Genomic DNA, 26,693 nt, shown 5'->3' with positions numbered 1-26,693 from the left:
AAGCAGACGACATCGACGGAAGATGCTCTCTACATTTATACGGCCTCCGCCGACGTAAAGCTGCAGTACTAGCATGACTGATAATAATATTGATTCTCGCAGACATCGAAGAGAAGGTCGCGGTGCCGAGCGAGTTCGGGCTCTTCGACAAGAGACCATCCGATTAGGTAAGCTCCACAGGCTATATCCGCGCGGGGATCGGATGTCGCTCGCAAGCAACACTCCTTGACTGGCAGTCTGCGGTTCATCCCTAGCGGACTCAGTTTTTGGCGGGCTCAAGCAAGAAATTCGAAGAAAATTACTAGTGGGCGCGAACAACCCAGGGTTTGACCGCTTTGCCGGGGTTCCGATCTGCGTTCCTTGCCTTGACTGCCCACCGCCGACCTTTGCACTCCATTGCAGCTCCGTTTGAGGAGTTTGCGCGATTCGAAGCCATCAGTCAGACTTTGTGAACATGGATCCGGAGATACGAAGCCGCAGTTCGAAGCGAACCTCTACAGCGTGTGAGCCTTGTCGGGCGGCCAAAGTCAGATGCCAGGCCAGTGACCAGCCCGGGGTGTGTGAAAGGTAATGCATTAAGTACCTCCGGGCTTTCCCCCCTTAAATGCTTATAGTCTCTATTAGATGTCTCGCCGTGAAAAGGGAGTGCATCTCCCGTACTAGGCCACGGCCTCGCCGATGGGAACGCAAATGGGGGTAAGAACCATGATTTGCCGGCCTCTGGATCCATATTTTTTTTAACGTCTCTCCCTATCTAGAACGAGAGATAGTGGACACTCACCGCAGTCACCCAGCCATCGTGGCACCTTTAGCATAAACTATACCGTGCCAGTCCAAGCAGATCTCAGTGATAGCTTCGAAACCCTGCGGGAGATGCATGATCAGGCTCTTGATGCCCTACTCAGTGAGGAAGATCCTCTTGATCACTCGCAAAGTGCAAGCCAATCAGCCAAGCTCTCAAGCCCCTCAAGTTTGTCAAATCAATCTCATCTAATCTCCAGCATCTGGCGTCAGCCTTTATTCGACGTGGCATCTGCAGAATGTCTCCTGAAAACCTTCAAGTCCATGCTTAACTACCTACCGTTTATAGTCTTTCCCGGCGACTCTCCTATCTCCTATCTCGCTTCTACAAAGCCTTTCACTCTGCTTTCTATCTTGACCGTAGCTTCGGGTTCGAAGATGGTGCAGAAACACGCATTATATGATGATGAGTTTCGAAAAGCCCTAGGTCTGAAGTATGTGTCTGGTGGGGAGAAAAGTCTCGAGCTCCTCCAGGGGCTTTTGATATACTGCGCATGGTATGTCTGGTCGTTGAACTAGTTCTATGCACCTCCGTCTCACGTCGCAAGGTATCCTTTTCACTTGCGGCCCAAAACTGGACAGCTGGTTCACTTCCTGCGAATCGCCGCTGATCTTATTCACGACCTTCATTTGGACGAAGACTTCCTCACAATTCCTGATCAAGTGACAGACGATGAACTTGACAAGATCCGAACATATCTCGCCTATCTATATCTTGTTTCTACGTAAGATGCAATGTCCTCAAGTTCAATTATACAAACGATTCTTACTCCTGAAAGGTACGTCGTTGTATGGAGAGGGGAGAGAGATTTACCCACCAATTGCCCCCCCTGGGCCAGGAACGCCATCGACATCCTTCAGCACAACGCCCGAGTCGACGGCGACAACACGCTCGTAGCTCTAGTCCGCCTATCAAGTCTCTTTTTCGATGCTGCCAAGGCTATCAATGACAGAGACGTACTAACCGTGCAAAATAGTCGACTGATTTTGATTGGCCTTGAACAACAATATCAGGAATTGCGGCATAGCATGAACCATCTGATCATGGGAATCGGTATGACAAGCTAGGGTGAATGTGACCATGAAACTGACGCAGTGAAAAGGACCGATACGAATGCAGGCGATGTTTGTTGATGTATTCCTTGACTGCGGTAGCTTACTCGCCTTCCCCGTGGCGGAGACCTACTTGTCTGCTAAAACAACTTCCTTTCCTCCACCATTGTCCAAGATCTTCAGTGCTACGAAGAAGATAAGAGCTTTGCTGGACTATGTAGGTGGACTAGAAGATTCGTCGCTCCTTTCATTTACAATCAACGACTGGACTCGGCTCATTATGGTTCTTACACTATCGTTCCGCTTATCTTTCCCGCTCTCGCTATATCCTGATTTAGATTCGGCCTGTGCCCGCTCCGAACTTCAATTGGATCGATTCCTATCTAAAATGTCGCATGGGGCAGATGACACGGCTTCAAACGATCTCCTGTCCGCTAGTCGCGCCTTGCTAGGCCTTGCTAAGTCGAAATACGACCGTCGGGTGGGATCACTTGGAAAACTACCATTCGTCGCCTCACCGAGCAGGGTTTTTGGATGCCCTGTGATGAACGGAAGCTTGAGAACATCCGTGGGGCAATGGGAACAAAGCTTCACGGATTCATCAGACGCAGGTGATCCGAAGAATCTTACCATATTTCACGATGTATGGGCAACGATGACTGCAGGATGGGGAAACGGCCGAGACATACCTTGGGACCCTACCTGACCTCAGCTTTGAGGGCGAGCTTGCCCCTGGAAGTCCAGTGTCATACTTGTCAGAAATCTTAGATGTGATTCTTGGTTAGGTCACTCAATAGACTAATTCGCCTCCGATTACGTTTTCGAATTGTAATCTTAGTCAATCACCGTATAAACACCCTCTTGTTCCTGAAAATTCCTTACCCCTTAATCATGACCAAATATCGTTGAGTAACTTAGTAACTAGGCTAGCACCTCCTTGATGAATAATCTATCTCCTTGGGGGTCCAGGTCATAATCGCCGGATCGTTAACCTGTTCCATCAAAGCGTATATACATCCACACCGCATTGCCCAATAGGGAGTCCGTCGGCTTTCAATTCCATGACCCACCTCTATATCCGTACAGCGTCACGAGCATCTTTCATGATTATCAACATTCAATATATGCTGCGTAGTGTAGCTTACAAAGTTGGCAAAGGGTGCTGATAAATTCAGCCAGGGGTGCTTACGAATGGAACAACCGGGCGGCTTACGGATATGTGTTGATGGCTTGCAAAACTTCGCATTATAACAATCCCCAGGGAACTCCCTCGTCGTTACGCATACAACTTCAAGCTGCTCTTCCTTCCTCATTAGCCTACAAACCCTTCCAATCCTGCTTTCATTGCAAAAATGGCCCCTATCCAATTTGGCATTCTCGCCTTTGCCTACCAAGTAATCGACTCAGTCGGGCCAACCGATCTTCTCGCCTCGGCCAGCAAGAGCGCCCTCTTAACCATTCGGGAATACGTCCCCATCGACGACGACCTTATTTCTCGAGCACCAGAGTTTGAGTTTCATCACATTGGAGTGACCAGAGATCCCGTCGACCTGGGTACTAGCCAGATGACGATTGTCCCTACAACAACTGTGGATGAGTGTCCTGAGCTGGATATCTTGCTCGTTGGAGGGCCGTACCTGGGTACTTTTGACCTACACCCCAAGCACGCTGATCTGATCCGAAGACATGTTACTGCTGGGAAGCTCCTCTTTACAACCTGCACTGGTGCTAGCCTCGTCGCATCCACCGGAGTTCTAGACGGAAGAAAAGCCACAGTCAACAACATCGAATACGAGTGGGTGAGGGAACGCTGGCCAAAAGTCAAATGGACACGTGAGAAGAAGTGGATCATCGACGGCAACATCTGGACAGGATCTGGGGCTCTCGCTGCGACGGACATGGTTGCCTATTGGCTCAAGGGCAAATACGGCCTAGACGTGCTTATCCAGGCTGCCGCTACATTGGACTATGAGCCGCGAGATGCTGATGGTTTGTTCAGCGTGCTTCCGCAGAGGGTTGATTCAAGGGGAGAGAAGATTTCTACTCATGCTTTCAGATATCATGAGCAATCTGCAGGTGGACAACGTCAGTAGGGGGCTAGACGCTCAATACTATGTTACTTCATTTTTATTAGATTCTCCGAGGTTGGCCTCGGGCTGATACCCATTGCTTGGATATGGTTGCGCTTACAAGTGTGGGTTAATTTGCATGCATGAGTATGAGAGACAGCCAGAAAAATTGCTTGGATGATTGACTTGTGCACAAGATCTACGACTAGTTGATAAAAACTGGGGTAAAGTACCGTGGTGGTAACAAGTAAAGTAGATGGCAATGCATAAGAATGAAGTTCAAGTAGGCGCCATACAACGCAATACAGTAGAACTGGTTATAACGGATCAATTCTGATTGTCTCCAAATCCATTGTAGAGCGAAAACCTGTTAATAAAGGTAAAATAAAGCATTAGTATTGTCTATACTATTTAGAACAGATTTTATATGGGAAGGAAATTTCAAAGTCCGTTATTAACGAGGTAAAAGTGGGTCTTAGACTTCTAATACATTAAGTCTAGAGCATTTTATGGGTCAACTTGACGGGTAAAAGTGGGGGAATGGGCCTATTCTCTTTCCGTTATATCCAATTATATTATAACCCGGTGTTGCTGTATTTAGGCTGCATATACCTTCCCGACCAACACGTGGTAATTCGATTGATGATTACAACAAGAGAAGTCTCGAGATCTACTTTCTAGTACACCTAGGTAGGGAGATCCTTGATCTTTTGATGCGGTAGACCTTGCAATATATATTTCAGTGTTTTCAACAATTTTTCGGTTACGCTATTTACCAGAGACTCTATCCTGAAATGCCTTTGACAGTTTATCCACATTGCACATGGAACCGCTAATCAAGATAGGCATAAGGTCGGAACTTCAGAGTAGGTAGTCCTGAATATTTGGCGCACTATTCTTCGCGCTTGAACAGGTCAACCAGATACACACGGCTCATACAGTCGATATCGGAGAAGTATCTGCGAGACATTAAGAGCATGGCCGGGACAGACTTAATATTCTACTGACCACTTGAGCATGCTAAGATTGCATTTTTAAGCGCAGATGAATGACTGCTTCAGTCGGATTTTGACTGAGAACGGTTTCTATAGACTCGCATCTGGCAAGCCATTGTAGAGCCGGGCAAAAGCCGAGGACTCCCTCTCTAATAGCCTTGTCGGGCTGTCAAACTCTACCAACGAACCCTTATCTAAGAATGCAATTCTGTCAAAGTCTAAAATGGTATCAAGACGGTGCGCGATGGCGAAAATGGTAGAGTCGGCGAATTCGGCGCGGATGATGACTTGCATTAACTTATCCGTTTCGGAAACGACACTGCAAGTGTTAACTGATATTAGAGTTGTGCTCACTTCGAATAAAAGTTTGGGTTACATACCTGCTGGAAACTTCGTCTAGAATGATAACTTGGCTCTTTTTCAGCAGTGCTCGCGCTAGACAAAATAGCTGTTGCTGACCCAATGACCACTTATCAGCCCCCAGCTTAGCATCCATCCAGTCCGCCGCGTTCCTTGACGAAATCCCATAGGTGGACCTTCTGATGAGCTCTGATGATGACTTCATCTGACAGTGATTCAGTAAAGTCCAGGTTCAGGCGTACTGTGGCCGGTATGAAAAAAGGCTCTTGCGTAGTTGAATTAAACCTAGAGCGAACGGCTTCTCGGGACAAGGTCGAGAGGTCAATCCCGTCCACCGAGATAAACCCACATCTGAGATCAACCATCTGACAGAGCGATAGAATCAAAGAGCTCTTTCCACTGGTAGTGAATTAGATTCCTAGAAGTGCCTAATGAGGAACATTATCACTTACCTTCCAGTGCGCCCACAGATCCCAATTTTCTGACCTGCTTGGATCGACATCGAGATGTCTCTTAGTGCGTAAGAAGACTCATTGCTGATCATTATTAGCGTTATCTCCCATGTCATTGGAGGATACTTATCGACGAACTCGTAAGATACGGATACATTCCGGAACTCGATTGCTCCTGATGGAGGCCACTCCTGATCCACAAGTCTCAACATCGAGCTCGGTCGTTCTTCAGATATGGTCTCCACTTCAAATTCCTTAACCCTCGAGATGATCCCAAGAGCTGTCTCGAGGGACATATACCACTTGATCATATTTGTCAGGCCTTGGTTGAAGGTCATAATATTGACAAGGGCCACACCGATCGTGCCGCCACTGGTTGATTCTTTCAGGACGACCGTTAAAATGATAAGAATAATCGCCAAGCAGGCCACGAGCATGTCCATGACCAGTGTCAGCCATCGTTGTGCACAATACAGCAGGTAGACAGGCTTCTGCGATTCATCCAGCAGCCGAGTGTTCTGCTCTTGCAATTGCGATGTCCATCCAAAGGCGCGGATGGTCGCAAGGCCATTCAGGGTCTCGATAAAATTGGAGTACAGGGGCGATTTCACTTCCAAGTCGAGGAGCCGGAGTTGTCGGGAGGTCTTTAGATAGAACTTATGCACCAGATAGATGACACCCAACGCAAAGGGGATGGTGACGGTCATATACTTGGATGAGACCGAGATCATGACAATCTGCACTACACATGAAAATGCATTTTTGAGATATTAGTGATCTTTCTCCAATTGCATGGAGGCTAGCGTACACAGTGCGGTATTAATGGCAGCCATCGGTAACGACATATCGATGAGCCGCATATCCTGGCTGAATCGATTTGTAATGGCCCCGGTGCTACTATTGGCAAAGAAGGAGAGAGGCGCTCTGCGATGTATTAGCTTAATCAACTGTATCAGGCAAATGATAGATTCTACCTCATGACTGTCTGCAACATGGTTTGTTACAACCTCGCTGCCGATCTCGAAACGATTCGCACCATCAGATACCAGCAAGCAAGGACCAGGAATATCATCGCGGCCACTGCCAGCGCCACATACACTTCGAAGTAGAGTCCCAGATTAGGGTTAGAGGACACTTCGTTGGCATCAGACCACCACTGGACCCATAAGTCTACTTTGATGTTAGCTCATCGTGTTATTAGTTGATTATAAAGCGCGTCTCTCTGGGAAAATTATAGCAGAATGCGACTACTGCAACGCATATCATGAAGGAGATGGAGTTAACCTTCCCTGCAGCTTGTATATAATATGCATAGACAGACCAATCACCCGTTTGGCGGTCTTTCAAGTTAGTGAGATCATCTTGAGTGGAAAGCACGGGATCAGTTCGATGCTATCTTCGGGTTTTGTCGCTGAGTAGTCTTCGGTTGACAACTTCTGCACATAGCCATCAATAGACCGCAGTCTGTGAAGGTTTCCTTGGCTGTCAAATCTTCCCTCGGTGCTGAGGACGATGATTCGATCAGACTCCGGTAGATGGTAACCTGTGAAAATATTAGATGTTTTCCTCCTAGAGACAGTCAACTTAATTGCGTGTGTTACCAGGATCGCAGTCGAGCCCAATTGACGCAGAAGCCCCTGCCTTCCAAATATCTGGTCGAAAACCTGCTTTCGGTGCGCCGATCAAGCCCACTTAGGGCATCGTCGAGTAAAATGATGCTTGGTTTTGCATGGACAGATCTAGCAATTGCCTAGGATCATAAATTAGGCGAATATAGAGAGCCGAGAAAGAAGTAACTCACGATCCGCTGCTTTTGTCCTCGACTCAATGTCATACCATTGCTACCAACCATATTATAGGCGTCGCACTGGCTATACCCTACGGCTTGTTGGCCGACCGATGGGATCACAAGCCCGTTGTGCTGATGAGCATTATCGGCATCGTACTGTCGATGACATTCACGCTCCTCATCTGTGGAATGTGGCAGGTCTTCACGCTGCGACTGGTCTGGTTATCACCCATCTTCACCGTCCTGGGCGGCGGTGGCCCTGTGCTATTCTCGATGATCTTGACAACGATTGAAGATGTCATGCCGGCGAATGAGAGGTAATATATCTGCTACATTGTCAATTATGTACATACCGTACGGGAGACACGGCTAACACGACCAAGAGCTACCGCCTCCTTTCAGCTCATGACCTGCCAATATGCGCGCATATCACCGCCACCCCGATCGCGTCGGCCTTGATGGAGACTCATGGGCCATGGCTACCAATCCAGCTAGGCTATGTCTGTTTCTTTGTGGCCATGCTAATCGCATGTCTGCTGAAAGAGACGGCACAGCCACGCGACGCTATCAGGAATTCCCCAAGGAACGGATTGGCGACCACAAGCAGCGAAACAAGCGTACGACTAAAGAGCAAGTCGCGCACTGAACTATAGCTTGCCTGGCATCTCTCTGGCAGCGAGCAACCACCGTCCTGCGCCACGACGTCAAAGTCCTCGTGCTCATCCTCACTTTCTTCATCAATGCCGTCGAAGAGCCGACCCAGAGCCTCAACCTGCAGTACATCTCGAAGCGCTATGACCTGAGACTCGCACGCGCAGGATTTGTCATCTCGACCTTTGGTCGAGGCTTCGACAATATCATCCGCTCCCTCAGTCACCTCTCTGGTGCCGCCCCGGTTCATTGGGCGCATGTACACGATGATCACCGTCATTGAGACAATTGGTCTCCTCCTTTTGGGGCCGCTGCTAGCTGGCTTGTTCCGGGTAGGACTGTTCGTGTATTTATCATCAATCATACTAGATTGGGCAAAAGTTTTCGCGTGCAGAACTAGCCAGACCCTGGCCATATCACGCCAAATATAACTCTGACGGCACGATGAGCTTCTTCAGGAGAAAGGACACACAGGTCGAAGGATTTTTTGCGGTGATGATGATGATGTGCATGGCCACAAGCGCCCAAATTCCCTACCTAGATATGTCGGGACGAGCTAGTTTCCAGATCCAGAGATAATGCAGAATATACAATATGTATGGTATATCAATCCATTCTAGCCCCTCAACTTCGGACCTCATTGCTAAAATTCATTTTCTAGCTCATACAGCGCTTTATTTGTATCCTAAGTACTGAATTTCCCTCACCGATATAGTAATCAATATACGCAGTGCAAGAAACTAGGCAAACATAAAGACTATAATGTAAACTAAAATAGAGCAATTCTTGTATCATTGCTACCAGCGTCTTGAGCACACGTCTAATGCTTCATTAAGCTACATTACTAAAGAAAAACTGTACACTGAAGCTCAAGTTAAGGATAATGTATTCTAATATTTGAAGCTATATACTTGGTAATAAAACTTTTCTGGTTGGTCACTTGATTCAGTTCTTGGAGACCGGACGAGTAACAAGAGAGTGTGAGAGATTGCTACTTAATGTAACTCATCGTCATAGGGAAAGGACTTGATCGGTAACCGTGAATCGGTCCTTAGTAAGTTAGGCAGTCGAGCTGGTTTGCTGTGTCGGTGAATTGGTTCCAGCCGTAAAACTTATAACTGGCTCCGATTATCTGGATATTCGTCGTCATCGAAGAAAACCCTGACGGGTAACCATGAATCATCGCAAACCTTGAATTGGTCTTTGAGGTTATCAAGCTGGTTTACTTCGTCGGCGGTTAAGTTCCAACCATCAATGTCATAGTTGGCCTCAATGCGAGACTTGCTGACTGACTTGGGTATGACACTCCGGCCCTTCTGGATGCCCCAAACCAGCATGACCTGCTGCGGAGTCTTGCCCTTTCTCTCGGCAATCTGGATGAGTGTAGAGTTCTTATAGAGCGGAGAGTTGGTGGAGCCCAGGCAGCAGTAGCTGGTGGTGTGGATGCCCTTAGAGGTGTTGTAGGCGACAAGCCCAGGGGAGGGGTTGCCGGGGTGCACCTCTATTTGGTTGACGGCGGGGACGATCTTGGTGGAAGGGTCATTCAGTAGAATCTCGAGGTTTTTGATTCCAAAATTGGAGACACCGATGTTGCGCGCCTTTCCGGTGGCTGGCAGCTTCTGCATCTCCTGCCAGGTCTTGATAAAGTTCCAGTCAGGGAGTAGTTTGGAGTCATCCAAGGGATTAAGTGAGCAGGGCCAGTGGACGAGGTATAGGTCAACATAGTCAACGCCCAGGTTCTTCAGTGACGCTTCAATGCCCTTCTCGACGCAGTGGTGCCAGGTATTGTCGAGCTTTGTGGTTATCCAGATCTGCTCACGGGGCACTCCAGAGTCGCGAATACCAGCCCCGACCTCCGCCTCGTTACCGTAGGCCAAGGCTGTGTCGATGTGCCGATAACCCTTAAGCAGGGCAGTCTTAACAGCCTCACGGACTTCATTGGGCTTAGACTGCCATGTACCCAGGCCGATGGCGGGGATTTTGGCATTGGTATTGAGTGTATATGTCTTTCTAGAGGAGGAGGTTGTTAGGCCGTGTGCATAAATGAGGAGGTCACCAACTTACTGGGTATGCTGCGACATATTGCAGATTGCTGGAGCGCAGAGAATATAGTAAACAAAATTCTTATACAAGGAGCAGAATGCATTTATTAATCCAAATATAATCCTTCGCCAGGGCCTGTAGCCGCATTCCGGGCAGATTTTCCAACGGAAGAGGCAGGTCAATACGATACTCCCAAAGTTTAACCTTGACCCTGAATTGTCTCCAGTCAGTGGCTGAATCAGTCATCCACTTTTTCTTAGACCGATTTTAAAGATAAGTCCAAAGCCAATAATGCCCTAGATCACCGTCGCTCCTTATTACAAAGCAGGGGCCGGCTGGACCTTTCTAATGATGGCCCAATTTAAACATGGCGACTCATCATATGATGGAAAAGACCTCGGGAGTAGCGCCGTACTTACTATCTAGCTATATCTAAGCACATTGCTGAAAAGACTGCTGCTCAGCATTTCAACTACATTCTTTGATTTGCCCTTCAAATTGCACCAGACACATCTTCCACAGCACTGTGATAATACGGCCAAATCAGTTCCACATAATGGCTATGCCACGCGCAAACACCACAATTGTCGTTGTCGGGGGAGGCGGCACAATGGGTTCTTCAACGGCTTTACATCTTATTCGCTCCGGATACAATCCTGCTAATATCACCGTATTGGATGTATACCCAATTCCTTCATCTCAATCTGCTGGTCACGATCTTAACAAAATTATGAGCATTCGCGTCCGGAACAAGCCCGATGCACTGCTATCACTAGAGGCTCTCGATATGTGGAACAATGATCCACTGTTTAAACCCTACTTTCATAATACTGGCGTGGTGAGTTTTTTACATCTGATTTGGTATCAATTATCATGTTAGATCCCCTACTAATACACTTCAAGATGTATTGTTCCTCCTCGGAGCAGGGCATCGAAGGTCTGCGAATGGCCCGTCAGAGTCTGATCAAGGCAAAGAGCGAGATGGAAAACACAAATATATGGCTGGATAATGAGGCTGAGATTGTGGCTAAAATGCCGGCTTTCGCGCAAGAACAAGTCAAGGTGATCCCACATTTGTCAGAAAGCGGCAGAGCCATGCTTACGCAAAGCAGGGATGGAAGGGCGTCCACAGTCTAGATGGCGGCTGGCTTGCTGCAGCCAAAGCCATCAATGGTATCGGTGAATTTCTTCGGGACCAGCGTGTCAACTTTCGATTTGGCCGGTTTGTTTGCCGCAATTTCCTAGTTGAATGGGCATCATATGCTGATATAGAAATAGCGCTGGGACATTTGCTCGACCTCTCTTGTCTGAAGATGGAAGGACATGCGTTGGTGTTCAAACAGTAGATGGCACAGATTACTATGCCGATAAGGTGGTTCTAGCTACTGGCGCTTGGAGCCCAACTTTAGTTGATCTCGAAGGCCAATGTGTTTCCAAGGTCAGGGCATATAATCAGTTGCACGACGGTGTTTGCGGACAGTTCTCGCTAATGAGTTGATCCAGGCGTGGGTTTTCGCTCACATCCAACTCACACCCGAAGAAGCTGCTGAGTACAAGAACTCACCCGTAATCTACGACGGTGAATACGGCTTTTTCTTTGAGCCGAACGAGTACGACGCTTACTTCAATCTAATCGCTCAGCCCATCATATATTGACTGTGTCCCAGGGACAACATAATCAAAGTGTGTGACGAGTTCCCCGGCTTCACTCGCTTTATTTCGCATAGACCGTTTGGTTCCAATGAATCCAAATCAATCTCCGTTCCTCGATCACACGCTCAGCACCCAACCGACACCTACCCCGACGCTTCTGAAGCAACCATTCGCAAGGCCATCGCCAGATTCCTGCCACGCTTCAAGGATCGACAGCTTCTGAACCGGAGTATGTGCTGGTGCGCTGATACTGCTGATGCTAATCTGTTGATTTGCGAGCACCCCAGGTGGAAGAATTTCATCCTGGCAACAGGGGACAGCGGGTAGGCTACAGTATCATTGGAAATCTCAATCAAGTGCATCAGTTTATTGACAATTCTCAGACACAGTTTCAAGCTTCTGCCCAACATTGGAAAGCATGTGGTTGACCTTATCGAAGGAACGATTTCTCATGATCTAGCCTACGCTTGGAAGTGGAGGCCTGGCGGTGATGCTCTGAAATCACGCCGCGCTGCTCCTGCAAAGGATCTGGCTGATATGCCAGGCTGGAAGCATGACCGGACCAACCGGTTATAAAAGTGCGTCATCAGCACTACTTCATACGTAAATAACAAGCAAACATCTCTCAATAGCTTAATCAAAATTGTAATACATATACTGTGTAAGAGGTATAATAGACTAAGAGTAGGCAACTATTGCCCCCGAGCGTAGACTATTGATCTGCTATACGTCCCCGAATAACTATACGTGTATATATAGGTGTTGCATAGTGCCTTTAGACTTCATCTTCGGCGTGTCCCAAAGCACAGTTCTCGTTTATATGATCCGTGATGTATTTAGGTGTATAATCGTGTGACTCTGCATTATACTAGGTATATTGAAACGTAAGATAGGCAACGATTGATTTAGCAAGGGGAAGGCGTCCCCGGACTGTGGTCGTGCTGTCGGCTGTAGGAAGCGCTAGACCTGGAATCAGCGAAGTTGTTGTTCTCCGCTTCATCTTCATAGTCTCTATGCTTGCACGCAAGGTGCTTAGCCCACTCAAGATTTCTTAATGTATTTCATTAAAGAAGATCTTTGTTCGCACGAGAAAACCGTGTGATTATGGCGGGCCTTCTCTATACGGACCTGGGGACGGTAGGGACGGTACGGTACCACAAAGCCGAACCAGGATGTAAAAGTGTCTGTAGTCTGAGCCCTAGCGAACTTATCTCTCAAGTCGGTGATGCTCCAAGTAGAAGGAACAGTGTGGATTCTGGGGTAAGTCAAGGAAGGTCGACACGACGCAGGAATCCGGCTCCTTGGGAATCTTTTGTAGAACCGGGGTAGACGCGTCACCAGCCGTTCCAGGAATAAGTACAGTGAAACCTGTTTATAACGGATTATCTATGGGCTCTGGCTCGGCAATTTATTCCGGCACCACACAAAGCATGGATTGGCCGAAGTCTCAGAGCGATTTCGGCTCCAGGACCGGAGGACAATCTTGCCGCGCACATTAGCAATAGAAAAAACTGGGCTACTGTGTCGGGCTAACTAGTCATTGGCGGAGGTCCCGTGAATTTCTAGCCCTAGTTCTAGCCATAAGATTTCTACTTTTTCTTGTTTAGGCAAAGCTTGTTATTCTTTGCCGGCCCAGCGGCTTCATCGGCCACACAAATGACCTCGTAGCCTTAGATAGAACTCTTTTCTGTGGAGATCATTGCTGAACATCTGAATGTCTCTACTCTACTTCTAGATGTCAACAAAATAGGTGAACGTCATCTCACCGGTCTATCAAGATTCGTAGATTTACTAGAGTGATTCAAAAGCTATCGTCGAATTTACATTCACCTTTCTCTACCACTGCCTAAATACAATTAACTCACTGCTGATCGTGAATTGCCCCTAATACCGCTGACCGAATTCAGCTATTGCGGTATTCCACATCTAGGTGGTATATTTGAAATCTGCCTGCTTCCAATCGGTAATGTCCTGGAAGCTATCCCAAGGCTCATCGTCGTCCGGTTTTGCTGCAGATCTTCTGTTCTGTATCACGCAAAGCAGCCAGTATGCCATCATCAAGCCTATGCAAACGCAATAGCAAACCAACATAGCGATAACTCCACCAGTATAAGCTGGTGCCTGGCTTGCTCGGAAAGTTTGGGGCCCGATGAGGTTTCCTACTGCGTAGCCAATATACAATATAGCGAAAGAAACGTTTTTCTTCGTGTGGCCTGCTGTGTTGGCCTGGGCGAGAGATATACCAACAACGTATGGTCCGAAATACGTGTAGACCTTTGAATGAGCCAGTCAGGTAAGTAAATTGGTAATACTATGGGATTTGTTGACTTACCAAGTAAAGACCAACCATTTGGGCGCCCACCGCCGTACGAGGAACAGCATAGAGGATGGCTGTTCCAACTATGGGTACAACGCATGCACACATCGTAACCAAGCAACGACGATTACTCCATTTGGCACCAAGCGTTGAAAAGACAAACGCTGCCAATGTTGACATCACACCAGTAGGCATGGAAAGCAATGACGAGTTCACTGAAGAGAATCCGAGATTTTGAATGATGATTCCGCTGAAGGTTGTGAGACCTGATACATAATATTGATTAGCTTGTTCTCCTCCCTGTCAAAGGCGATTGATACATACCGCCGTTGGGAATGTTGATGGCAATGTTGAAGAAAAAGATGATCCACGTCTTTGGGTCAATGAGGGCTTCGATTGCTTGATCCCATTTCCAGGTTTTATTCATAACACCAGTCTTGTTCTCAGCTAGACGTTGCACCCAGAATACTTTTTCTTCCTTTGACAGAAATTTGGCGTTCATAGGGGTATCCGGAAGGAAGATAAAGGCGAAGATCGACCAGGCCATAGATATTGACCCAACCAAGATGTACAGATATTTCCATTTCGCGAGAGGTGCGTCGCCGGGTATCTTTCCAACCAGCCAAGACAAGAAACCGTTGACAATGGAACTAGCAGCAGCAAAGACCAAGGCGTTCCTTGGGGGTTGCTCTGCTTTCTTGTACCACCCGGCAATCAACAACGAGATGCCTGGAACAATGATAGCTTCGCAGCATCCCATGAAGAAACGGATTGCCATGAGACCAGACCAGTTGTGGCAAGCGGGCATCAAAAGGGCCATTACAGACCAACCAATGGAACAGCCGCAGAGGTATTTGGCTGACGGAAGTTTGTGCAACAGGGCAGACGACGGAAACATGGCCACAAGAGAGCCCAGAGACAATATGGAACCGAGCCAAGAGTACTGCTGTCCATGAAGGTTGTTATCAATCTCCAGTCCGTAAATAGCAGCGGTACTGAGAGCAACTTTGTCTACTGCTCCCAGTGTAGCGGTCACAAAAAGCTGTTAAGTCAACTTGTCAGTCCTGGAGAGCATCATCTCAGGAGGTGTTACTTACCATTGGCAACATGATGAAGTCAATTTTGCGTCTCAGTCTCTTCTCACCTTTTGGAGAGAAGACTGGTGCATCACCAGCACTCGCAAGGAATAGCGCTGCCTGGTCAATGTGCTTGACATCCTTGTCATTGATCTCGTCACCGACAGTGCCTTGGGGCGTCATAGCTCTCTCAATAGCACCCATGGTGAGTGAAGGCCCAGTATCGATAATAGCAGATGCCTGTTGTTGAGAAATCTTCTTGACTGTCGAAATGATCAGGATTGTAAATATTGCTGAATTCCAGGGAGTAAGCAGCCGTTATATCTTCTTTCAAGTCAAGGGAGAAGGTGCTCTCATTCTGCATATCAAGCTAAGCGCGTAAGCCATAGTAGGTACAATGCAATGCTCCATTGTCAATTGATAACACGTTTTGTAGAGAAGCAGTCCTCTCAAAGAAGACTATATCTCATGTAGGAGTCCGTTAGATTCCGGGCTTATCTTCGATCATTTGATAGGGATGTCCTCTGGGTTTACAACGGAGCTGTGTAGAATCGATAACTAAGCATCCGAACCGCTTAACAAATAACTCAAAAAAATGGAGCAAAAAGTTGTCTCCACGTACGGAAAGAGTCTTTTTTTTCTCCTACATGTTAGCATCTCGGAGCTACCTCCACAACCGGCTGATTAGAGTGGCGAATGAAGGTAGAATAATAGATACAATCGCAGCAATCTGGAGATAAGTTTTGACGGAATAGGATGGTCAACACGGCAAGACAAAGCCAGCAGAATGAAACCTCGATTGACACAAGTCACCTACAGTACTAGATAGGAATTTTAAGAATTAGGAAGTTTAATACGACGTAAGTTATCAGTCTCCTCCCGACGTCTGGCGCTTGGAGGTGGAAAAAGTCGTCCGATTTGGAAGGTCACTACGACGAGATCCGCAGCACAACTCCCGTGCCAATAGATTTATTGAACCATAGTTCTCGTCATCGCGACGCCCATTAACCTATGCGCGTGTCAATATTATGATTTAAAATATGTTGATAGTTTCATCGTGTCGACCTTCTGCTCTTGGCCAGGAGCACGATCAATCTTCAATGTGGTTTCATTTGACACCTTGACCTGGTTTTTGAAAACTTATTTCTTCCGTTTTGCATGTGTTTATAAGACATTGATACGCCCTCAAGTCAGGACTAGGCAAGTAGACTTACCAAGAAAGTCAATCGTCAAGATGGGATCAGTAGCACTTTCAGAGTCCATGAGTGGCATCAAAATTGCCATCGACAGGGGTGGCACCTTCACAGATATATGGGCAACAGCACCTGGGCATCCGGACCTTGTATTCAAACTCTTATCTGTTGACCCTGCGAATTACGCTGATGCTCCCACGGAAGGTAGGTGCGGATTTCAAGAGTTTTATCGGTTCGATATACTTACTGTGTAAAGGGATTCGACGTGTACTTTCTACGTATGGGGGTGTAGAAATTCCGAGAAATGTTCCGTTGCCGAAGCATGCCATTGATAGCATTCGCATGGGAACTACTGTTGCGACTAACGCTTTACTTGAAAGAAAGGGCAGGAAGCATGCTTTTCTCGTGACCAAAGGTTTCCAAGATTTGCTCGAAATCGGGTATCAATCGAGACCGAGACTTTTTGATCTGAATATCTCGAAACCCGAGGTCTTGTATTCAGAGGTGTACGGAGTTGATGAGCGTGTCACCATTGAAGGTTTCGACGAAGATGTTGAAGGTCTATTTGGTGTTACTAAGGTCATTCCAGGTGTAGTAGAGCAGGGTATCAATGGCCAGTTGATTCGAATTCTGCGGCCATTGGATGAACAGTCATTAAGGCGCCAATTGCAAGACATCAGATCCAAAGGCATTGATACCATTGCTATCTGCTTTACTCATTCATATGCATACCCAGCACATGAAGCCAGAGCTGGACAGCTCGCTTTGGCCGCTGGCTTTACTCACGTTTCCCTGTCCTCTGAAGTTGCAGCGAATATGATCAAAATGGTACCACGAGGAAGCTCAGCAACTGCCGATGCCTATTTGACTCCAGAAATCAAGAAGTATCTGGAGGGATTCCGGAGAGGCTTTGAAGGCGGCCACCTAGACGACGTCAAATGCGAGTTCATGCAATCCGACGGAGGACTTGTGAGACATGATCGTTTTACTGGTCTGAAGGGTATCCTTAGCGGACCTGCAGGTACATTTATTCTATGGATATTTTGACACTGTACTAAACTATCTATAGGTGGAGTTGTTGGATATGCAAAAACCTCGTTCGATGAAGCCAACAGAATGGCCGTCATTGGTTTTGATATGGGAGGCACAAGCACCGACGTTTCAAGGTACGGCGGTGCCTTTGAGCACGTCTTCGAAACGACCACAGCTGGTGTGACTATTCAGAGTCCACAACTCGATATTAATACTGTTGCAGCAGGTGGTGGGTCTATTCTAGCTTGGAGAAATGGTCTCTTCACTGTTGGGCCTGAAAGTGCTTCCTCCCATCCCGGACCTGCTTGCTACAGAAAGGGAGGACCTCTGACTGTGACCGATGCAAATCTTTTCCTCGGAAGACTGGTCCCCAAAGCATTCCCAAATATCTTTGGTCCCAACGAGAATGAGCCTCTAGACGAAGAAATCGTGCGTGAGAAGTTTCTTCGAATTACAGCCGATATAAACGCGGAAATTGGGGGCACTCTTACACCTGAGGAAATTGCCTGCGGATTCATCGACGTGGCCAACGAGGCCATGTGCAGACCAATTCGCGCTCTCACAGAGGCTAAAGGACACGCAATTTGTTTGTTCTCTTCCATAATCACTCGAAATTAGCGCTATAATGCTAACTGTTATTAGCAAATCACCATTTAAGCGTTTTCGGAGGTGCTGGTGGACAACACGCCTGCGAAATTGCCGCCAAACTAGGTATCCAAAGCATTATCATCCATAAATATTCAAGCATCCTCTCGGCATATGGTATGGCACTAGCGGATGTTGTTCAAGAAGCCCAGAGACCCCACAGTCAGATCTATAATGCCGAAACCCGCGAAGCAGTATCAAGTGTTTTTGATTCCCTCAAAAAACAAGTTCAAGCTGGCATTGTTTCGCAAGGCATAAAAGAGGACAAGATCCAGTACGAGTTTTATCTGAACATGAGATATCAAGGCACAGAAACGGCAATGATGATCATGGAGTCAGACACGTCGGACTTCAAGAGTGAGTTCTTGAAGAGACATCTCCAGGAATTCAACTTTGTCTTCCCCGAGGATCGACACATTTTGATTGATGACATTCGTGTTCGTGCTATCGGTAAAAGCAACGAAACTTTGAACGGGACTGCACAGATCTCCGAGGAAATGAAGAGCTTGACATTTACGGAGGCCAAGCAAAAGCCTGATAACACAGTAAGTTCCATATCACCATTTTTTTTATTTTTTTTGGAGGGGATATATGACCTAAACAACGTGCAGAAAACAGTGTATTTCAAGAAACATAAAGCAACAGAAACGCCGGTCTATTTACTTCATGCCCTACAACCAGGCACACTTCTCAAGGGTCCGGCTGTCATCATTGACGCCACACAGACATTAGTAGTCGTGCCAGAAGCCCAAGCAAGGATCCTAGAATCGCATGTCGTGATTGACCTATTGTCAACGACTAAACAAGAGATCTCTGACCAAGTTGTGGACCCAGCTACTTTGAGTATCTTCGGTCATCGCTTCATGAGTATAGCTGAGCAGATGGGTCGAGCCCTCCAAAATACTTCTGTATCATTGAACATCAAGGAGCGTCTCGATTTTTCCTGTGCGATTTTTGGACCTGATGGTAAGCGGTAACTGTTCCATAAGTATAGCTCGAAAAAATATACTAATCAATTACAGCCGGTCTTGTGGCAAATGCACCGCACGTTCCCGTTCATCTTGGATCAATGAGTTACGCTGTCAAATATCAACATGAATTGCTTCGGGGAAAACTTACCCCCGGAGACGTGCTTGTTTCAAATCATCCCGAAGCCGGTGGTACACACTTGCCAGATATTACTGTGATAACTCCAGTCTTCGACTCTCAGGGCAAAGATGTTGCTTTCTACGTGGCATCTCGTGGCCATCACACGGACATTGGTGGTCTCGGTGGTACCTCCATGCCACCAAACTCTACTGAACTCTGGCAGGAAGGCGCAGCAATCAAGTCCTTCAAACTCATCCATAACGGTCACTTTGACGAAGAAGGTGTCACCAAGATTCTAGTACAGCCAGGAGAGTACCCAGGGTGCAATGGAAGTCGCCGCCTGAACGACAATCTGTCAGATCTCAAGGCGCAGGTTGCTGCAAACAACAAAGGCCTCAGTCTTGTTCAAGCTTTAATGGAAGAATACTCTCAAGAGATTGTCCAGCTCTACATGGCGGCCATTCAACACAATGCCGAGCTTGCAGTTAGAAACTTCTTAAAAAACACACTGCAAACACGTGGTCCGGTGCTGTTAGCTGAAGATGGCATGGACAACGGATCTTTTGTCAAATTAAAGGTCACTATTCAGGAAGACGGCAGTGCAACCTTCGACTTCACTGGTACATCTTGCGAGATGTATGGAAATATGAACGCCCCTCCAGCCATCACCCACTCCGCACTACTTTACTGCCTGCGGCTACTAATTGGGACTGATATTCCCATGAATCAAGGATGCCTTGCACCCACCCAAGTCATCTTGCCTCAAGGATCGTTCTTGAATCCTTCAGCGGGACCAGCCGTTTGTGCAGGTAATACCCAGACATCACAACGCGTCTGTGACGTGATCATGAAGGCATTCAGAGTTGCAGGTGCAAGCCAGGGCTGTATGAACTGTCTCGGATTCTTTGGTGAAGGCGGAAAGGACGCCCAAGGCAATCCACTTCCTGGACATGCATATGCATTCGGAGAGACTATCTGCGGAGGATCCGGAGCCACTGCTGTGGCCAACGGTGCTAGCGCTGTTCACACACACATGACAAACACCAGAATCACAGATCCAGAGAGTCTCGAGAAAAGATACCCTGTTATTCTCCGGGAATTCTCCATTCGACCGTCTAGTGGAGGTAACGGTATGCGAAAAGGCGGAAATGGTGTAGTTCGAGACATCGAATGCAGAGCGCCTCTCAAGTTTAGCGTCATTACCGAGCGAAGAATCACATCTCCATATGGTATGTGTGGAGGTGAGGATGGCAGCCGAGGAGCAAACTACTGGGTCAAGAAGAACCCCGACGGATCTGAAAGATGGATCAATTTGGGTCCGAAGAACATGGTTGCCATGTCTACTGGCGACCGTTGTATCATCCAGACACCAGGAGGTGGTGGCTATGGGCAAGTTGGAGATATTACTCATGACGAGGGAGTCATGAAAGCGCCTATTCAATATCCACGGGCTGCAGGAAGCGTTGCTGCATATGCAACCACGCAAGCAGAAGCATCTTGAGCTCAATTGTCCACTTGTAAATCTCCAAGGCGCCTATTTGATGAATTCGTGGTGGGAATGGGTGTTTGACAGACTTATCACAATGTGCTGAGAACACGCGGACTCTTAGGTCGAAATTGGTGTAGGGTATGTAATCTATGAAGCGGCAACCCATGCTTTATTCTTTGACGATTTCAAACAACTGATGAATGATAGTACCAAGTATTTGCTTTTTTTGCTAGCTCGCAAAAGAAATCTCTAAGAAATTTTATCTTTATTAGTCACTGAGAAAGGACCTTCTGGGTCTCGGCCTTCTGGCCGCGACTCCGCTTCAAAGTTCAAACAAGTAGTTAGTCTTTTATCTTGAATGGGATTAGATTTGTATTGAACTCGTAATTCGTACACATAAAACTGCTTCCGATTCGCTGTTTCAATTTCCAATCCACAAATTCTCAGCTGTAGTTATAGATAAGGGATGAATCATATATTTCATTTGAACCCGCCCACTCAATCAATGTCTGGTGTCTAAACTCGTTTCCTATCTAATGCCAGGCATTCTTTTCAATTGGACTACCATATCTGATGTTATATCAGTCCATGTTTGAAACATGGGAAGTAATGCATTAGTGGAGTCAGCATTTCGAACTAGCTGCGTGCGCATAAGGATTGTAAGTTACTAATCGTGTGGCAGAATTCGATAGGCGACTTCCTAACTAACTACTAGTATGTAACTGTTAGCGTGAGTCTGACTCAGATCGTTAAGGTTCTCTCAGAAAGATAACTAATCTTCCTTGAAGAGCAAAAGCGCCTTATCATTGCATTCACCGCAACCGGCACCCACTGATTGTCTTTCAACTTCTGTGATCAATGGTACGAAGAAGGAATCACACTACCCCGAAGAAAAGAACTGGCTGCTTTACGTGTAAGAGTACGTATCCCAATTCCAAACTGTATGGACCCCGGAGAGGGGGGGGGCGCTGATTAGTTAGTAGAAGCGCACGTTCGGTGTCCTGAGGAGCGGCCAGTATGTAGTCGCTGCCAGCGGCTCGGCTTAAATTGTTCATATGGTTTGAAACTTCTGTGGGAAGAAGATGCTTTGAAGCGAAATATTGTCCATGGTCGAGCGGGTAGGTTTGAGAACTCCGAGGCCTTTCAAGCCGGTCACTCGTCAGCCACTATCAACACTAACCACCGTTCGAAGGACTCTGGTCACGTTCGGGTAGTAAACACTGTGGTGGCCTGAAATACAATCAGTCACAGCCCGAGCCTCAGATATCCCAGAACATGACCAGAAAGGACGGGTCTGACGAGTATATATTTCTCAATTATTCGGTCGTGGATTTTGAGAACGAACAGCTTCCGCCAACACTCGACTGCAACGTAGACCAGGTTGAAGAGCCAAATAGTCCCATTGAGGACGAAAATATCACACAACTTTCGTTAGCGAGTGAACAACGTCATTTTGATACCGACACGTCGCTCCAGCTATTTTCCGGAATCTCGGACTCCATATACCAAGGCACTCATTCTCATTTACTCAACTATTATATCACTGAACTGTGTCCAAAGTGCTCACTCAGCACAACTTACAACCCTTATCTTCAGATACTCCTTCCGATTGCTGTTGAATTTGCACCTCTGCGTAATGCTCTGCTGGCTGCTGCGGCTAACCAGTTGAGGTTGCAGCACGATGATCGGTTTAAGACTCATGCCTTCAACCTCAAATCCGCGGCAATGAACGGACTAAGACATCAGCTATCGCTAGAAGGGATGGATTGGAAAAGCCTGGCAACGACATTGATGCTTTGTTTTTTTGATGTATAATCTTATCCTTCCAAAACTCGCAATGAACACTCCTACTTACTGCGTCCCCAGATATCTGATGGATGTGCTCCTTCTTGGATAACACATCTGAATATTGGATTGCACATGCTCGAGGAACTCAAAGTTACTACTCTGAGTGAGGCCGACCTTAAAGCTTTTTGCCAAATATATTTTGTGGCACACGAGGTTATGGGCCGAACAGCATGGGATGCAGAGACAACTACTGGCGACTACCGCTGGGCTTGCGGCAATTCTGCAGAGGTATATGTCTGGCTTTCTTAACTCATGATACCACTACTGACATTTCATAGATTGATGCTTTGATGGGATGCTCTCGTGAACTATTATCAATAATCAGTCAAATCTCGTCTCTTGCTGCGCAATTCCGAAGCAACGGGGATCAAGACTTCGCGTCGCACCTGGCCATTCGGAGGGTTTTAGTCCAACGGCTACGTCAGCTTGATCAATACTCCCCGGCCGGTACGCAAAACTCAGCGCACCTTCTGCAAGTGGCAGAGGCGAAAAGACTTGCAGCGATGTTGTATTTGGAGGAACGGATACCAGTCCCAGAACAGTCATCTACCATAAATATACGGAGTATGGGGAGAAAACGTCTCATTGACTCTATCATCGACATCCTACGTGTGTTGCCGGCCACCAGCGCTGCATCCTTGTGGCCTTTGTTCGTGCTCGGGAATTCACAGCTCGAGAATGAAGGTCATCGCCATTTCGTGCTTGGTAGACTGGCCCAGCTGGAAAGGTCTCGAAAACTTGGCAATATCTACCACGCCAGACGCTTAGTGGAGAGAAAGATTATTGCGAGAACACTGTCACCTATTGAGCCTCAGCGTTTGTGGCACCTCCCACGCGGAGTGCTGCGGAATGAAAACGAAAGATGGGTTAGCCTTGCTTGAAACTGACGGAAGCTGAAGCATCGATTGCGAGAGCATCTTGCATGTTTGAATGTTTACTACGGCGTTGTGTCGGATTTGTTAGATTCTGTCTGATTGGACAGGGATCTACTACCGGATATAGCTTAGGTGAGATAAAGAAATAAGTACTAGAATATGCCTTGAATAGATTATGTGAAATTTGTTGGATTCAACAATGTGGAACGCTGTCAAATCTTACTAGGCCAAGTAGGCCATAACCCTAAGTAGTCCATCCAAGGCACGAAGCGCCAGATTACAAGATGCTCTGCACCTGTTGAGCAACCTTCTCCACTTTTGGTGTCTGCAGCACCAATCTGGCTATGACTTAGTGGAGGGAAATGACAAGCCATGCTGCGGAGGCGCATGGTCGCGGAATATAACCAATTGAATTGTTTATCTTCTAACTTAATGTATCTATTGTGATGGCTCGGTCAGTTGGTATCCTATCTTCGCAAACGATTCAATTTTCTCAAGTCTAGAGTCTTAATCGTGAAACTTTGCGAGTGATCTTAAGCCTGTTGCTTCTGCGCCGTTTCCGGAATACCTTCCCAATCAACCCAGCGTGATCATTGACAGAGCCTGGGATAGAGAGTGACGGCTGGTCAGAAATAATATTGGAAGTCGAAATCTGTTTGCAAACTTGACATCTCGATCCTCCAACGTTGATCGGTTGTGGCAGGATATCATCCCAGCCGACAGCGTAGTCTTCGCCAACTGAAATTGTGACCCCTGCTTTATGCCAGCTGGGAGGTGGATTACCTGACTGTTTGTGCAGTTCTGTGACCGAACTCTCACAGATCAAGAGTTTATGGCGTCGGTCCACACTCCTCGCATTACAGTCGAAGCTGGAGCCGATATCGACGCGAGAGACTGTTGGGGTAGAACGTCACTCCGAATTGCTGTCGGGTTTACCAGTACCAGTCTCGATTTCATTGAAATACTTCTTGAAAAGGGAGCAGATGTTAACGCCCGAGACATTTACGACCAGACGCCCTTGTTAAAATCCATTCGCGGGGATCCTTGTACCACGCAACTACTATTGAAGCACAAACCTAGTACTGAAGTAAGAGATATTTATGATAATACACCTCTTTCAGAGCTTCATCCCAGGTGCCGTGCTCGTGAAGGGCCTATCAATATCTTGGATTTAACTCCTTGGTACGGAGGCATTGAGATTATGGAAGCTCTCAAGGGAAGTGAGCAGCATTTGTGTTTGTCTCCGCAACTCATTGATGATTTTATGCAACACAGAGAGTTCAGGCAGACGAATGGACTAAGCGCTGGAGAGGAAGATTACAAGGCTTTCGTCCACTTATTGTCCACTACAAAGTACTCTTGTGAAGAGGGCCGATACTCTTACGACGAGAAAGGTGACGACGGCGAAGAAGGGGATGTCTTTGCTGATGCTAAAGAATAAATATCCTTAGGGCGATTTCTAGATAGTGAAAAGAAGGGTATCATGAAGCTACCTAGGAGGTACTAGAAAAAACCTTACTTCATTAGATAGTTCTATTTTAAATATTATGTATAAAAAAATAATATTATCAGGCTAAAAAATCATCGAGCCTTTAAAAATTAATTACTAGATTTTAAAAAGAAAAAAAGAAAATCTTATGCCTGCCTGCATACATATATATATTTTCAATCTTGAATGTTCCCTTCCCGAGTCTCTCTCACTGGCAGTCACAACACGTCTCTAATAGCTCGAGCAACATACGCCACGTTGCTCTCATTTAATCCACTCAGGCTCATGCGCCCATTACTCAACATGTAAATATGGTGCTTCTCCCGTAGTTCCTGCACTTGTGCACTAGAAAGCCCCGTGAAGCTGAACATGCCGATCTGTTTCTCAATATGACACCAGTCTCCTTGAGCACCTATCCTTTCCAGTTCCGACTTCAACAATGCCCTGACGCTCTTGATTCTAAGCGCCATAATCTGTACATCTTCCTGCCACTTCGAGCGCAACTCAGCATCGTCCAGAACAGCGTGAACAATTCGTGCACCGAACAGAGAAGGACAGGAGATTTCGGCACGGACTGCTTGAACCAAGTGCGCCTTGGCTCCCTCGGGTGAAGTCGAGGTTGGAGTAATCAAATGGAGCGCTCCGATGCGCTCCCCGTAGAGTCCAAAATTCTTGGATAGTGATTGACAGACGAACATGCCTGCTGGCGTTGACGATGGGGACGACGACTCAGTGAACAGCATCGAGTAGAACTCTCGAATCGCCCACGCATCTGCATCGGCATCGCCCGATGCAAACCCCTGGTACGCGCAGTCAAATACCACAAAGAGCTTCTTGCGTCCGACAACTTCTGCGATCTTTTTCCACTGTTCCCGGGTTGGATCGATACCGGTAGGGTTATGGGCGCAAGCGTGCAGTATCACCACATCGTTCTCCTCCGCCGAACTTTCCAGCTTAGCAAGCATTCCCTCGAAATTGAGTCCCCGGGTCGAAGGATCATAATACGGATAGAGTAACTGCATCACATTCGGCGCGGCCTCTCTCCAGATCAAATGGTGATTATCCCATGTCGGATCGGAAATGAAGACATTTTTGGGACACAGTTTTTGGGCACAGAATATCGCGGCAAGGTGATTGGCTCCTGTTCCTGCGACGGTCTGGAGGCTTGTAATATTCTTTGATGAGGCGATTTGAGGACCGAAGAGGAGTTCACGGGCGTTAGTGAGGAATTTGGAGTCTCCGGCTATGGGGAGGTATTCGTGGTCGACTTGTCGGTTGTATAGAGTTTCTTCGGCCTGAGATGAATGGATAAATTGGACTTGCTTGCAAGTTGCAGTAGTGGTCTTACCTCTCTAACGCTGGGTAGGACCCATGGCTGGCAATTGTTGTCACGGTAGACTCCTTGTCCCAGGTTGACCTTTTCATGGAATGGGTCATCGTTGTAGGCTGCGGTCAACGCAAAAGACTCTGGTAACGGTAGCACCGGTAGGTCGCCCAGGCTTTTGAGGGTCATCTTCCAAAGACTGAAATGAAAGCGAGATGTGGGAGGTCACCGGCGGGCAATGGAGAAGAGTATTACCCGGTCCAAAATTATTTCGTTGTTTGAGTACAAGTCGGGGCTCAAGACTTATTTGAGGACTAGACAAAAGGAAAATAAAAAAAAAAAAAAAAAAAAAAACAAACCAATTTATTCAGTACGGTCACCGTGCTTAATCAAATTGATAGACTTCGATGATGATGTACTTGATCGGCTTCCTACATCCGTTGCCGACAC

General features: G+C 47.0%; 9 protein-coding genes across 9 annotated transcripts, besides 1 other annotated feature; 5 read left to right on the top strand and 4 right to left on the bottom strand.

Annotated features, from left to right (window-relative positions):
- Positions 1-454: 454 nt before the first annotated feature.
- UA08_07329 (hypothetical protein) lies at positions 455-2,560 on the top strand (the record flags this gene model as incomplete). Its single annotated transcript, XM_020262381.1, has 7 exons — positions 455-567; positions 625-696; positions 759-970; positions 1,091-1,298; positions 1,350-1,526; positions 1,581-1,855; positions 1,905-2,560. The coding sequence occupies 7 exons, from the start codon at positions 455-457 to the stop codon at positions 2,558-2,560; spliced, it is 1,713 nt and encodes a 570-aa protein (XP_020117306.1).
- A 646-nt stretch (positions 2,561-3,206) lies between these two features.
- On the top strand, positions 3,207-3,947 carry UA08_07328 (hypothetical protein; the record flags this gene model as incomplete). The annotated part of the gene is made up of 1 exon (XM_020262370.1): positions 3,207-3,947. One exon carries the CDS (start codon positions 3,207-3,209, stop codon positions 3,945-3,947), a length of 741 nt encoding a protein of 246 aa, XP_020117517.1.
- Positions 3,948-5,008: 1,061 nt separating this feature from the next.
- Positions 5,009-8,450, bottom strand: UA08_07327 (hypothetical protein; the record flags this gene model as incomplete). Its single annotated transcript, XM_020262359.1, has 9 exons — positions 5,009-5,237; positions 5,299-5,483; positions 5,521-5,677; positions 5,731-6,472; positions 6,539-6,654; positions 6,828-6,900; positions 7,189-7,273; positions 7,532-7,701; positions 8,141-8,450. The coding sequence occupies 9 exons, from the start codon at positions 8,448-8,450 to the stop codon at positions 5,009-5,011; spliced, it is 2,067 nt and encodes a 688-aa protein (XP_020117518.1).
- An 832-nt stretch (positions 8,451-9,282) lies between these two features.
- On the bottom strand, positions 9,283-10,251 carry UA08_07326 (hypothetical protein; the record flags this gene model as incomplete). The annotated part of the gene is made up of 2 exons (XM_020262348.1): positions 9,283-10,180; positions 10,235-10,251. The coding sequence occupies 2 exons, from the start codon at positions 10,249-10,251 to the stop codon at positions 9,283-9,285; spliced, it is 915 nt and encodes a 304-aa protein (XP_020117519.1).
- A 518-nt stretch (positions 10,252-10,769) lies between these two features.
- UA08_07325 (hypothetical protein) lies at positions 10,770-12,442 on the top strand (the record flags this gene model as incomplete). The annotated part of the gene is made up of 7 exons (XM_020262337.1): positions 10,770-11,051; positions 11,117-11,275; positions 11,326-11,435; positions 11,492-11,651; positions 11,717-11,823; positions 11,881-12,189; positions 12,250-12,442. 7 exons carry the CDS (start codon positions 10,770-10,772, stop codon positions 12,440-12,442), a joined length of 1,320 nt encoding a protein of 439 aa, XP_020117520.1.
- Positions 12,443-13,546: 1,104 nt separating this feature from the next.
- Positions 13,547-13,601: a repeat region (Identified by RepeatMasker using a combination of RepBase library and repeat library created with RepeatScout).
- Positions 13,602-13,792: 191 nt separating this feature from the next.
- UA08_07324 (hypothetical protein) lies at positions 13,793-15,463 on the bottom strand (the record flags this gene model as incomplete). The annotated part of the gene is made up of 5 exons (XM_020262326.1): positions 13,793-13,891; positions 13,952-14,140; positions 14,199-14,449; positions 14,508-15,225; positions 15,281-15,463. 5 exons carry the CDS (start codon positions 15,461-15,463, stop codon positions 13,793-13,795), a joined length of 1,440 nt encoding a protein of 479 aa, XP_020117521.1.
- A 1,030-nt stretch (positions 15,464-16,493) lies between these two features.
- Positions 16,494-20,719, top strand: UA08_07323 (hypothetical protein; the record flags this gene model as incomplete). Its single annotated transcript, XM_020262315.1, has 6 exons — positions 16,494-16,656; positions 16,709-17,473; positions 17,522-18,070; positions 18,127-18,674; positions 18,741-19,095; positions 19,152-20,719. The coding sequence occupies 6 exons, from the start codon at positions 16,494-16,496 to the stop codon at positions 20,717-20,719; spliced, it is 3,948 nt and encodes a 1,315-aa protein (XP_020117522.1).
- A 1,263-nt stretch (positions 20,720-21,982) lies between these two features.
- UA08_07322 (hypothetical protein) lies at positions 21,983-24,871 on the top strand (the record flags this gene model as incomplete). Its single annotated transcript, XM_020262699.1, has 6 exons — positions 21,983-22,516; positions 22,574-22,783; positions 22,834-23,421; positions 23,538-23,562; positions 23,603-23,661; positions 24,230-24,871. The coding sequence occupies 6 exons, from the start codon at positions 21,983-21,985 to the stop codon at positions 24,869-24,871; spliced, it is 2,058 nt and encodes a 685-aa protein (XP_020117523.1).
- Positions 24,872-25,137: 266 nt separating this feature from the next.
- On the bottom strand, positions 25,138-26,432 carry UA08_07321 (hypothetical protein; the record flags this gene model as incomplete). Its single annotated transcript, XM_020262688.1, has 2 exons — positions 25,138-26,214; positions 26,268-26,432. 2 exons carry the CDS (start codon positions 26,430-26,432, stop codon positions 25,138-25,140), a joined length of 1,242 nt encoding a protein of 413 aa, XP_020117524.1.
- Positions 26,433-26,693: the final 261 nt, after the last annotated feature.

Source organism: Talaromyces atroroseus, assembly GCF_001907595.1.
Source record: "Talaromyces atroroseus strain IBT 11181 chromosome Unknown scaffold_11, whole genome shotgun sequence".
Taxonomy (NCBI): Eukaryota; Fungi; Ascomycota; class Eurotiomycetes; order Eurotiales; family Trichocomaceae; genus Talaromyces; species Talaromyces atroroseus.
This window is presented reverse-complemented; position numbering and strand designations above follow the sequence as displayed.